Below are 13,083 nucleotides of genomic sequence, written 5' to 3'. Positions count from 1 at the left end.
AGAAGTATCCCACACAGAAAAGATACCCCCAGCTCGCCCACTCAAAAACAAAAAAGGAGGAGGAAATCGGACTGAATATTGTGAATACCATCGAATCTATAGACATCCCACCAACGAATGTTTCGACCTGAAGAATGTCATAGAAAAATTGGTAAGAGAGGGAAAGCTAGATCGGTACTTACCCAGCTGAGCAGACAAACCAAGAAAAAGAAGAAGGGACGAAGATGTCGGACGAACTGAACGACCACCTCGTACACCAGAGAGACATATCCACATGATACACGGAGGATTTGCAGGAGGAGGGATCTCCAAATCATCTCGCAAAAGACATCTTAAAGAAGTATATCATGTTGAAGGAGGAGAAGAAGCACCCGACATCTCCACTATCACTTTTTCTAAAGAAGACGCAGTTGGCATCATCTCGGAACATGACGATCCCATGGTCATTACTATCATATTGGCCAACGCTAATCTCCACCGCACACTGGTAGACCAGGGAAGCTCAACTGACATCTTGTTCAAAACCGCCTTCGACAAACTCGACCTGGAAGAAAAAGAACTCAAAGCATATCCAAACAACCTGTTTGGGTTGGGAGACACTCCAATCCAACCACTTGGATACATCTCACTACACACAACCTTTGGAAAAGGAAACCGGTCAAGGACACTCAACATAGACTACATCGTGGTCGACGTGAGTTCAGCCTACAATACCCTAATAGGTCGGACAATGTTAAATCAGCTCGGCGCAGTAGTCTCGACCCCACACCTGTGCATGAAGTTCCCAACTACAGAAGGAATAGCTACGATAAAAGCAGACCAGAAGACGGCGCACCGCTGTTACAACGAAAGTCTAAACCTTAGAGGCAGAGGCGAAGAATTCCACACCATCGAACTCGGGGGAGTTCGGGGGCGGGAAGAACTTCGTCCAAAACCCAAAGGCGAAATAGAAAAAGTCTAGATCGGAGATATCCCAGATAAAACAACCAATATCGGCACAATCCTAAAAGGAGACGTAAAGGAGTCACTTATACAGTTCTTAAGAAATAATATCGACCTCTTTGCATGGAAGGCCACAGACATGCCGGGCATAGACCCTAAGTTAATGTGCCACAAGTTGGCAGTTTACCCAGGATCTCAGCCAGTACAGCAGAGACGTAGAAAACTCGGACCAGAACAATCCCAAGCTGTGGAAGAGCAGGTACAAGCCCTACTAGAGGCAGGATTCATAAGAGAAGTCAAGTGCCCACTATGGCTAGCTAACGTCGTCTTGGTGAAAAAATCAAATGGAAAGTGGCGAATGTGCACCGACTACACTGATCTTAACAAAGCCTGCCCAAAAGATCCTTATCCACTCCCAAGTATTGACGCTCTGATGGATGCCTCCTCCGAATACAAATACCTCTCGTTTATGGACGCCTATTCAGGATACAACTAAATCCCGATGTACCCTCCCGATCAAGAAAAAACCTCATTCTTAACCCAAAGGCAAACTACTGCTACATCGTCATGCCATTCGGACTCAAAAATGCAGGAGCCACTTATCAAAGATTAATGAATAAAGTCCTCAAAGACCACATCGGGAAAGTCATGGAAGTTTACGTGGACGACTTGTTAATAAAGACACAAAGTGAGGAGTCGTTACTATCCGACCTCACCCAAGTATTCGACACTATAAGAAGGCATGGCATGCGGCTTAACCCTGCAAAATGCACCTTCGCGATAGAAGCTGGCAAATTCTTGGGTTTTATGCTCACACAAAGGGGAATTGAAGCCAACCCGGAAAAATGCAAGGCTATACTCGACATGAAGAGTCCGACCAGCGTTAAAGAGGTACAACAACTCAACGGAAGATTGGCAGCCTTGTCCAGATTTCTAGCCGGATTGGCAATAAAATCTCTCCCCTTCTACGCCACTCTAAGGAAGGAAAAGAGGTTTGAATGGACAACAGAGTGTGAGCAAGCCTTCTAGGATTTCAAAAGGTTCCTGGTACGACCACCTATTCTAACTCGGACACGGGAAGGAGAAACACTTGTATTATACCTCGCAGTAGCAAATCCGGCAACAGCCTCAGCATTGGTCCGAGAAGATGACAGTGGACAACAACCTATATATTTCATCAGCAAAGCATTACAAAGGTCTGAATTGAACTATCAAAAGACAGAAAATTCACTTATGCTTTCATACTAACATCTCAATGACTCCGCCCATATTTCTAAGCCCACATCATCAGGGTTCGGACCAACCAGCCCATAAAAGGCATTTTGCAGAAAACAGATTTAGCAGGAAGAATCTTGCAATGGGCAGTCGAGTTGTCCGAATTCGACCTTCAATATGAAGCTCGGACAGCCATCAAATCACAGTATTTGGCCAACTTCATCGCAGAGTTTACGGACACCCCAGAAATTCCTACATAATGGAATCTCTAGTAGACGGTTCCTCAAACAAAACTGGAAGTGGCACATGCGTGATAATAGAAAGCGACCAGAGAACCCAAATCGAACTTTTCCTCAAATTCGGGTTCCCCGCCTCAAACAACCAAGCCGAATATGAGGCACTACTAGCTGGTTTGAAGTTGGCAAAGGAAGTTGGAGCTCAAAAGCTTATCATTTTCAGTGACTCACAGGTAGTCACCTCAAAAATTGTAGGGAGCTACCAAGCTAAAGATCCTGCCATGAAAAAATACTTGGACAAAACCAAGGAACAGCTCGGACAACTCAGGGAATATGAGGTCCGCCATATCCCGCGGGAACAGAATGCTCGAGCTGATGCACTCTCGAAACTAGCCAGCACCAAACCAGGGGGCAACAACAGAAGCCTCATCCAAGAGATGCTGCAAAATCCGTCAATCTCAAAAGAAGAAAAGGCCCTAGCCATAACAAGTTCGGATCAAGGATGGATGACTCTCATAATTAATTACCTCAAAATAGAAACACTCCCTACAGATAAAAAGGAAGCAAAGAGGTTAAAACGGGAAGCACAATACTACACCATCATAAACAATACTCTATACAAGAGATGGATTTCAACACCACTGTTAAAATGTGTGCCAACGTCCAACACAAGAGAAGTTTTAGAAGAAGTACACAATGGCATCTGTGGCAACCATCTAACAGCACAAGCCCTCGCCAAGAAAGTACTCCGGGCCGGATTCTATTGGCCAACTTTACAAAAAGAAGCAATGGAATTCGTAAAGAAATGTTCACCATGTCAGAAGCATGCTAATTTTCATATCGCCCCACTAGAGGAGCTCATCAGCGTAACCTCACCCTGGCCATTTGCAAAATAGGGACTCGACCTCCTTGGGCCGTTCCCTAAGGGATCAGGACAGGTCAAGTTCCTCATCGTCGGGGTAGATTATTTCACAAAATGGATTGAGGCAGAACCCCTAGCCAACGCTACTGCTCAAATAAGCCGAAAATTCCTATATAGAAACATCATCACAAGGTTTGGGGTCCCATACTCCATCACCACAGATAATGGCACTCAATTCACAGATGCAGGCTTCAGAAAATTGGTGGCCGACTTCAAAATAAAGCGCCAATTCACATCCATAGAGCATCCTCAGGCCAATGGACAGGCAAAAGCTGCCAATAAAGTTATATTAGCCGGGCTAAAACGGAGATTACAGGACGCAAAGGGAGCCTAGGCTGAAGAGCTCCCACAAGTCCTATGGGCATATCGGACAACTCCACACTCCACCACAAAGGAATCACCTTTCCGATTAGCTTATGGAATGGAAGCAATGATCCCAGTGGAGGTCGAAGAAGGATCGCCTAGAGTAATCCACTACAGTGAAGAGGCCAACTCCCAACTTCAAAAGGAAGAACTCGACCTACTTCCAGAAATCCGAGAAAGAGCTCAAATCAAGGAAGAGGCATTAAAACGTCGAATGGCCTCAAGATACAACCGAAAGGTAGTACAGCGAGGTTTTACCGAGAACGACCTCATCCTAATCCGAAATGATATCGGAACAAGTCGACCTGGAGCAGGAAAGCTGGCAACAAATTGGAAAGGACCCTACCGAGACGTAGAAGTACTTGGAAAGGGGTACTACAGGCTGACCGAACTCGAAGGGCGAGAGCTTCCAAGGTTATGGCATGCCTGCAACTTAAGAAGGTACTACAGTTAGGAGGTAATAAAGATCTTAGGACGAGGTGCACTCTTTTTCCTGAAAAAGGTTTTTTAACGAGGCACCGAGCCAAGATCCATGAACTGCCTGACTTAAAGGGATAAAATGCCCACATGTATATATTTGCATTCTCTTTATTTTGAATAAAGTTTTTAGATTTTCTACAAATTCTCTTATCAAGAGGCATTAATCTGAAACGCAAAAAATTCATCGCCTGATTATAAAGCTACAGATCGGCAGAAAGTCAAAATCAAATTCACTGCTCGATCACAATAAAGACCAACGAAGATGAAAACCAAATTCATCAAAAGGTCGACTAAACAGGGATCGAACCCAATTTCTACAAAATCGGCAAAGATGAAAAGGCGACAAAAACAGAATAATGCAAGAAGTTATCGAAAGTGATCCATAGAAAGGACCTGACGATGTCTTAATAAAAATGGGTTGCTAAAAATAACTTAAAGATAGGCCGACGTAAAAAAGTTGGACCAGTCGACCACAATAACCAAAGTTATAAAAAGTAAATCCCTGGAAAGAGGTCTGGCCAGCCCTAGAAAAGAGGATTACTGGAAATAACTTAGAAGGGATCGACATGATGAAGTCGGCCCAAACCAAAAGTTATGAAGAAGTAATCCATAAAAGAGACCTAACCAAGGTCCAAAAAAATGGATTACTAGAAATAACTTAGAAGGGATCTACATGATGAAGTTGGCCCAAACCAAAAGTTATCAAAAAGTAATCCATAAAAGAGACCTGACCAAAGGTCCAAAAAAAATGGATTACTAGAAATAACTTAGAAGGGACCGACATGATAAAGTCGGCCCAAACCAAAAGTTATGAAAAAGTAATCCATAAAAGAGACCTGACCAAGGTCTAAGAAAAAATGGATTACTAGAAATAACTTAGAAGGGACCGACATGATGAAGTCGGCCCAAACCAAAAGTTATGAAAAAGTAATCCATAAAAGAGACCTGACCAAGGTCCAAGAAAAAATGGATTACTAGAAATAACTCAGAAGAGACCGACACAACAAAGTCGACTCGGCAAGGCTACCAAAAGTTATAATCCATAGGAAGAGACCTGCCAAGGTCCAAGCAGAAGGGATTACTAGAAATAGCTTCAAAATATGACCAAGTTTAAGAAGTCGAACAACAAAAGGCAGGCGCTATAAGGGACCCAAGTCGGACCCAGAAAGCCATGACCTCAAGAAAATCAAATTACAGGCACCATATCAGAGAATGCAAAGAAGACTAGTTGCACGAAGCTAGCCTCAACTAAAATAGAAAATAAAACACAAAAGGCAATCAAAAGAGATTGGACAACAAGGCTCCAACACTTCCAAGATTCCAAAAGGTGTCAGAAAGGTGCAGACAAGCATATCACAAAAAGAAACAAGGTTGTTATAATAATAAGACTCAAGAGGCCACCTGAAGTCGACCCCAAAAGCCTGAAAAACTACTTTGTTTTTTCTAAAAATAAAGTTGCTAACAGAAAAGCAACCAAAATATCCAGAAGTCAAGACTACAAATTACAAAATAGTTCAAAGCCCGCAGGTCGGGCTATACACAAATGCTTCAGAAATAATTAGAGAGGATCCAAGGACTTCCCAGTAGCTGCATCCCGAGGTGAAGGAGGACGAGTCTGAAGAGATACTGCATCTACCATCCCATCATCCCGGTTCAGGATTTGGACATCGGGATCAGACTCAGGTTGACCGACTTCAGTTGCCAGAGTTGAAGAAGGCGGGGCAACGGAGACTTTGGCAGAAGGTACAGGAGGAGGTTCGACATCATCATCATCAGGGTCATCAGGGACAATCTTACCATCCTTTACAACGTTATCCAAGCTAAAGAGAGTAAGGTCAAGCTCGGGCGCAAGAACTCAAACTTGATCCTTCAAATTCTCATAAGCAGCATTTACACCGCCTACAAGATGACCCTGAAGCTCGGCATAGTCAGCTCGGGCAGACTCCAAATCCTCCCTAAGACCCATCATCTCCCTATAAGTTGTGACATAGCTCTCCTTATGCTTTAACGCCATATCTTCAGACAACTTGGCAGAAGCCACCAAGGCAATAGCCCGAGTCTTCTCCCCCTCCAACTCTTTCTCCAACTTGGCCACTTTCACCTCGAGCTCTTCCTTTAATCCCTTCATCCGGCAAATTCCAACTTGGCTTCCTCCATAAAGGCCTTTGTTGCATGAATAGGAAGGTCCTGGGCAGTCCGATATAAAATCCAAATGACGAAGAAGAGAAACATCGTCAGTAGGAATGGTACCATAAGAATTAATTTGCTGATCAACAAACTCGACAGCATCAAAGTCAAAGGCATCCAGGTTGAAGGGCTCAGCTGTTTTCTGTCTTTTTGGAGGAGGAGCGCCAGTAGGAGAAGAGGTAGCAGCAGAAGTCTGGGGAGGATCGACCAAATGAACCCGAGGGGTAGGAATCATCCTCCTTGGCCCAGGAGAGCTTGGTACTGATGGCTTTGGCAGAACATGAGAGGATCCTTCCCCAGCCACCTTGGCCGAGATGTTCTGGGCAGCCGTAGCCTTCCTCGCCTTTTTAAAGGCCCTCATGGAGTCATTATTTTTAACCATTTCTGAAAATTACAAACAAAACAAAGTTACAAAGTTGGAAGAAATAGAAAACAAAAAAGAAGTAAGCCAAAAGCAAAAAGAAGTCGACCACTACCCAGCTCGGCTCGGACAAGGGAAGGGTCTCCTAAAAATCTCTTTATGTTAAGATAAGGAGGTTGTCCCCAAATCCCCTCCAACAAAGTCACGAAATCCTGCTCAACCTCATCAAGCATTTTCCACGTATATCTAGATACTACAACTTTCTTTAGCCAACATAAGAGGAAGGCAGGTTCACCATTCGACTCTAAGAGGAAGGCAGGTTCACTGTCTGGTTCTTTTGGTCTGTATATGGCTAGCCAGCTTAAACTCCGCGAGCCGTGGCTAGATTCTTATGATATTATACTATTATATTTTGATATATCATATTGGTATCTTGTGCTCTAAATTAGAAGCTTCGTTAGTACGTTTGCGCTTTTCAAATCCTGTTTTTGAACTATATCCTTCATCGGGCTTCTAGATTATACTATTCTTTATATATATATATTATGTATGAGCTTAGAACTGTCGTAATCTCTGGTTAACCTTTGCTTTATGACGCGAGGTAAAGTTTAGGCTAATTAGGGTGTTACATTTAGCACTATTGTATGCTATTGAGATCATTAACCGTCTTCCAAGCACATTACTAAAACACAAGTGCCTTTTTGAGATTTTACAAAAATCACAACCTGATTTTTCAAAATTCAAAGTGTTTGGATGTTTGGTATTCATTTCAACACTTACGGCTCAAAGAAGAAAATTATATTCAAGATCTAGAAAGTGTGTGTTTTTTTGTTTTAAACAAGGCACCAAAGGATTCCTAGTATTAGATATTAAAACTATTGAGCTACTTGTGTCTAGAGATGTAACCTTCTATGAACACGTTGATAGAGGAGAATTGCACCAGTTTGGATTTTTCCATTTAAAATAACTTCCATTGCAAGTATAGACCAAACCGGCAACCAACTCCTACCATCATAGTTTAATTTCAAATAAAAATAACCGAGAGTAATTAAACCTCGGGTCATCTTTCCTAGGAACTAGTGACAATAAGAGCACAATTTTGGTTATGAGATCAAGAGGGTTTTCAATGATTGAAGCAAACGATTAAAGAAATAAAAGAACAATCAAAATTGTAATTAATAAACTAATAAAGGAATAAAAGAACTATCTATGTAATATGGACAAGTAAAGCTTTAAAATGATGGAAATTTGGTTCAAAACATAAATAGAACCTTGACTTAAGATGAGTTATGGAATTCCTTCCTTGCCATAACCACAACTATGATAATTATGATGGATTAATGTCACCTAGTCAACCCTTAACATCGAAGAGAAAGTCAAGTGAGCATAATTGTTATTAATCCACAAATCCTAGCTAACTTACTAATTACCTTAGTAAAAAGCTAGCGTTAGTGGAAACAGTAACAACTAACAACCCAAGAATTATCACTAAATGTCAAACATTATGACTCTAGTATCCCATATACGCATTTTCCCCAAACCAGGGAATGCAAATTTACCCCATAATCAAAATTAGCATTTAATCAAACACATGGTAGGCATATTCACAAAATATCGCAAAATTGGGAAAATGCTTGAAACTATGAGCAATAAATGATCAAAATTAACAAGGGTAACTCAAACAAACATATAATAACCAACAATCATCAAATTCACCAACTAGAAATCAAAATTGCAAAATCATATATGTATTGATAAAGGAAATTAAAATGTAAGAAAGTGTAGAACAAGTAATGTAATAAAAGAGAAAATTAAGAAATACTTACAAAAAAAATAAGCAAGAATCCAAGATCAAAGTTGAAAAATGTAAACTTGTAGTATAAACCCCTAATTAAACCCTAAGGAAAATTGAAAGAAAACCTAAGCTAAAACTACCCTAAACTACCTAAAATATGCCTAAGTGTGTTGTGTATTGTATGGTATGAATGTGTGTGTTACTAGCCTCCTTATATGCTTCAAGGCCTTCAGAAATGGGCAAAAAAGCCTTCCAAAACGCGAGCCACGTGACTTTTTAATGAAGTCACGCGCTAGGACTCGTCCGCACACACGTGCTGATTTACTCTTGTGCATACACACAGGATGTTGTGCGTATGCACACTTGGCTGTGTGCTTCTCCTTTGTTTTCTTCATGTTTTCTCCCAATTGCATACTTTTTTTCCACTCTTATCAAGTCATTCCAACCTATTATACCTGAAATCACTCACAAAAAAATATCAAGGTATCAAATGGAATGAAAGTGGAATAAAATTGATTAAATTAAGCACAAAATAGCATGTTTTCACAATTGGACATAATTTAGAGAGAAAATACAAAAGCATGCTATTTAGGTGAATAAATGTGGGTTTATATGATGAAATCTACCCAAATCATACCAAAATTTATCATCAAATATGGATTCATCAGATGTCTTACCCTTTACATCTATTACATCTAACACTACAAATACCATGCATATACCCACACTAATTGGCACACACAACCCTACCTTTGATACATTCTTTGATTATCCAACACCCACTTCACACTCACATTTGGCACCACTAAGTCACATATCATGAGAATCTTCAATTGCACAAAATCACCAAGAAGCATCATCACAACATCAACTTACACACTCATCACTTCATCTCACTCACACACCTCAACAAGTTTCAACTCCACAAAATATTCAAAGGTCCACAAGAGAACGTAAATCACTCTCTCACTTAAAGGATTTTCATTGTTTCCAAACCTTCCTTGATCAAGCTGCCACATCCCTTATCAGATATCCAATTTCTAATTACCTTTCATATCATAATTTGTCTCACACTTATCACACACTAGCTATGGCCATTAACACTTCACCTGAACTGAAACACTATGAAGAGGCAGTTGCCCAACCTTGTTAGAAAGAGGCAATTTCAGCTGAACTTGTTGCTCTAAATGCAAATGACACATGGTCTCTTACTACTTTACCTCTCGGGAAGAAAACATTGGCTGCAAGTGAGTGTTCAAACTCAAATTGAAGCCCGATGGTTCAGTCGAGAGACACAAGGCGAGACTAGTTGCTAAGGGCTATACTCAGCGGGAAGGATATGATTTTTTTTACACTTACAGCCCTGTTGTTAAGATAACCACACTCAAAATTTTGCTTGCCTTAGCTACTGCCAAGAGATGGCACTAGCAACAACTTGATGTAAACACGGCGTTCCTCCATGGTAACTTAGATAAAGAAATCTACATGCAAGTTCCTCAAGGCCTTGATGTTCCCGATTCCAAAATAGTTGTAAACTTCAAAAATCATTATATGGCTTCAAGCAAGTAAGTAGGCAATGGAATGTCAAGTTGACCTCTAAGCTAATTTGTCTCGGTTACTCTCAATCAAAGCATGATTATTCCTTGTTCACAAATGTTTTCAATGGTCAATTCACTGCAATCCTTGTGTATGTTGATGATTTGGTTCTCACAGGTGACAATATTACAGGAAATTCAGCATGTCAAAGTTGAATTACATGAAGCTTTTAAGATCAAAGACATTGGCAGCCTGAAATTTTTCCTAGGACTTGAAATTGCTAGGAGCAGCAAAGGCTTGGCCATCCACCAATGAAAGTATGTTCTAGATCTTTTGGAGGAATATGGAATGACTAATTGTAAGCCAGCTTCAACCCCCATGGACTATTTGACAAAATTAACAAAAAATTCTGCACCAGCTTATAGTGATATCCCTTCCTATAGAAGACTCATTGATCGCTTGGTGTATCTCACCAAAACCCTTCCAGACATATCCTTTGCAATTGGAAAGTTTAGCCCTGCCTAGATTGCCCAACGATTGCTCATTATCAAGCTGCGATTCGTGTACTCAAATACCTTAAGCAATCTCCAGCTACTGGTCTCTTCTTTGATGCAGCATCTGACCTAATGACTTCCGGATACTCTGATGCAGATTGGGCCTCTTGCTCAGATACAAGCCGCTCTGTCTCATGATATTTCTTTTACCTTGGCACGTTCATTATCCGAAGCCGAATATAGAGCTCTGTTATATTGCTGCCAACTCAGTCTTTCATGAGTGAACAAAACACATTGAAGTGGATTGTCACGTAGTAAGAGAGAAGGCAGCAACGGGCCTCATCAAACATCTTTCAAGTTCCAATCTCTTCCAAGGATCAAAATGCAGATATTCTCACCAAACCACTAGCACCAGATCCATTCAACGCAGGTTTCGCCACGTTGGGATTGTCGGACATCTTTAATCCCAACTTGAGGAGAAATATATGATTTATCTACTTAATTTGTTCATGATTAGCCTTCAGTGCTTCACGTTGCCACTACTTATCAATAGCTAAAGCAACTACTATTTTTACAATTTTTTTTTTGTTTTCTTTCTTTCTTTTTCTATGTCAATGATTCAAGGTTGTAAGTTGTCAATTTTGATGCCAACATTGACAACTCAAGGGAAAATGTCAATGTAATATGCAACTGAATTAGTTAATCAAAAATAAGTTGAAGTGAATAACTACAGAAGGATACGTTGGACGATTCAATTAGAAAACTAGCTTAGTAACCTCTGTATATAAGCTTCACAAGGTCCACAAAATTTTGAAGAAATTTCTAGTTCTTATACTCAATGCATGAATAAAAAACTCTTTCTTCTTTGTTTGATATCAATTTTTCTCTATGTTAGTTTCAATAATGATAAATCCAATATCATAGGTTCTTAAATCAACAATCAGCTTCAGTTGGGATTAGAACCCAGATGCAGCGTTGTATGAGGCAAATAGATAGACAAATAGGTATGCCATCTGTGCTGGACCTCTGCTGCAGCTCTTATTCGGTATTCCAATTGTGCCAATATGATTTGAGAAATATTATATGCACCTCTGGTCGTCGCAAACAAATACTTGAAAGATCAAACCCTTTCTCAGTCTTAGAAAAGCTAACAGTTCTATTGATAATTAGAATTTCATATTTAAATCAGCTCACAAAGCAAAAAAAAAAGAAAAGAAAAGTTATGAATAGTTTAAAAAATAAGGAATTAGACAATAGTCTGCTAATTGTCAGTCTCAAATTTCCCTGTTTTATGCCTCTTTCCTCCATTCGTGGCTCCATGGATGCCCAATCGAACCATATATGATTAACGTTATGGCCGAAAGAATAATCAATTTACCTTATAATATAATAAGGTTAACAAGCTAATTAATTAATGGGAGAGAATTGAAGCCAACCAGGAAAAAAAAGCCTCACACTTCTAACCCTAAACCTAGGTACTAACTACTAAGCACTCCCTGGACCCTATGGAAATCCATAACATTATTAGAATGACATAAACAATAATAGAAAAAATCTCAGAAAACAAAATAAAATAGTATACATATGAAATAAGAAATCACATGATTAATTAGTATTGAAACGCCAAGTTTAATTGAGGCACCAGAATCGGACTTTCTCGCCTTTAGCCCGGCAGCTGGTCCTTCTGCCGCCGCAGTAGTGGTGGCAGTAGTTGCATACGGATATGTACAAGTATCATAACCTGTCACATCAGCCAATGTAAGCAATAACTCCAGTGTTGCCAAAATCACAGTCAAAAGCGTGGCGACCAGATGCCTGGAAGTAAGCGTTCATGGCATATGCGGCATGTGACCTCACCGTATTGGGCTTGAAGCAAGGCCCACCATCCTTTATGGGCCCACAATCTATTCCACTGCTACAAGCAAAGTCAATGTTGGCCTGTAACTGTTTCTCGCTCGCGTTTGTTTTCGGCACGCACCACTTCTTTGAGCTCGAACCTCCACCTACACCAGAACCCGATGATGAAGGTCCTTGTGCCACTGTGGGTCCCATTGCCTGCACCGTTTCACATCCTAATATGTTATGGTATGTTTTTAGCATGTGTCTTTTCACCTTTCGACCCCCCAAATAAAAAAAAAGCGAGTCATCTTTTTAACCTTTGCTACCAAATGGAAATATTTATTTATTTCCATATCAATTATATAACCACTGCTACAACCAATGTACTAATGATAACCTATATTTTAATCAAAAAATAAAAATAGATTGAAAAACGATAGATTCTCTCATCTGTCACCTAAAAGATATGCTATATGCTGTTGCTCCCTTCAAATTTCTAAGCAAAAGCTGGCAACCCACTACTGTATAAAGCCCAGTAGCTTAAGTGTGTGTTTAGTGTGTTTGGATTAGAGTTGGTCAAACTGAAATTTGAATAAAAATAATTTTGTAAAATTGATTTTAGATAGAAATGAATTTATGCCAACATGATTTATATTTGATAATTTTATATTAAAATTAATTTTGATAAAATTGATCTTGATAAAATGAAATTA

The 13,083-nt window shown here is 40.1% G+C and overlaps 1 protein-coding gene across 1 annotated transcript in view; it reads right to left on the bottom strand.

Moving 5' to 3' along the window:
* Window positions 11,759–13,083, bottom strand: part of LOC107639247 (glucan endo-1,3-beta-glucosidase) — a 4,258-nt gene continuing 2,933 nt past the window's right edge. The window contains exon 2 of the mRNA XM_016342725.2: window positions 11,759–12,586. Coding sequence (XP_016198211.1) covers window positions 12,281–12,586 — 306 coding nt within the window. The 3' untranslated portion in view covers window positions 11,759–12,280. The remainder of the gene's footprint in view (window positions 12,587–13,083) is intronic.

The sequence above is a fragment of the Arachis ipaensis genome, chromosome B04 (genome assembly GCF_000816755.2).
Source record: "Arachis ipaensis cultivar K30076 chromosome B04, Araip1.1, whole genome shotgun sequence".
NCBI classification, from domain to species: domain Eukaryota; kingdom Viridiplantae; phylum Streptophyta; class Magnoliopsida; order Fabales; family Fabaceae; genus Arachis; species Arachis ipaensis.
Note: the sequence above shows the minus strand (reverse complement) of the source record. Positions and strands in the feature narration are given on the sequence as shown.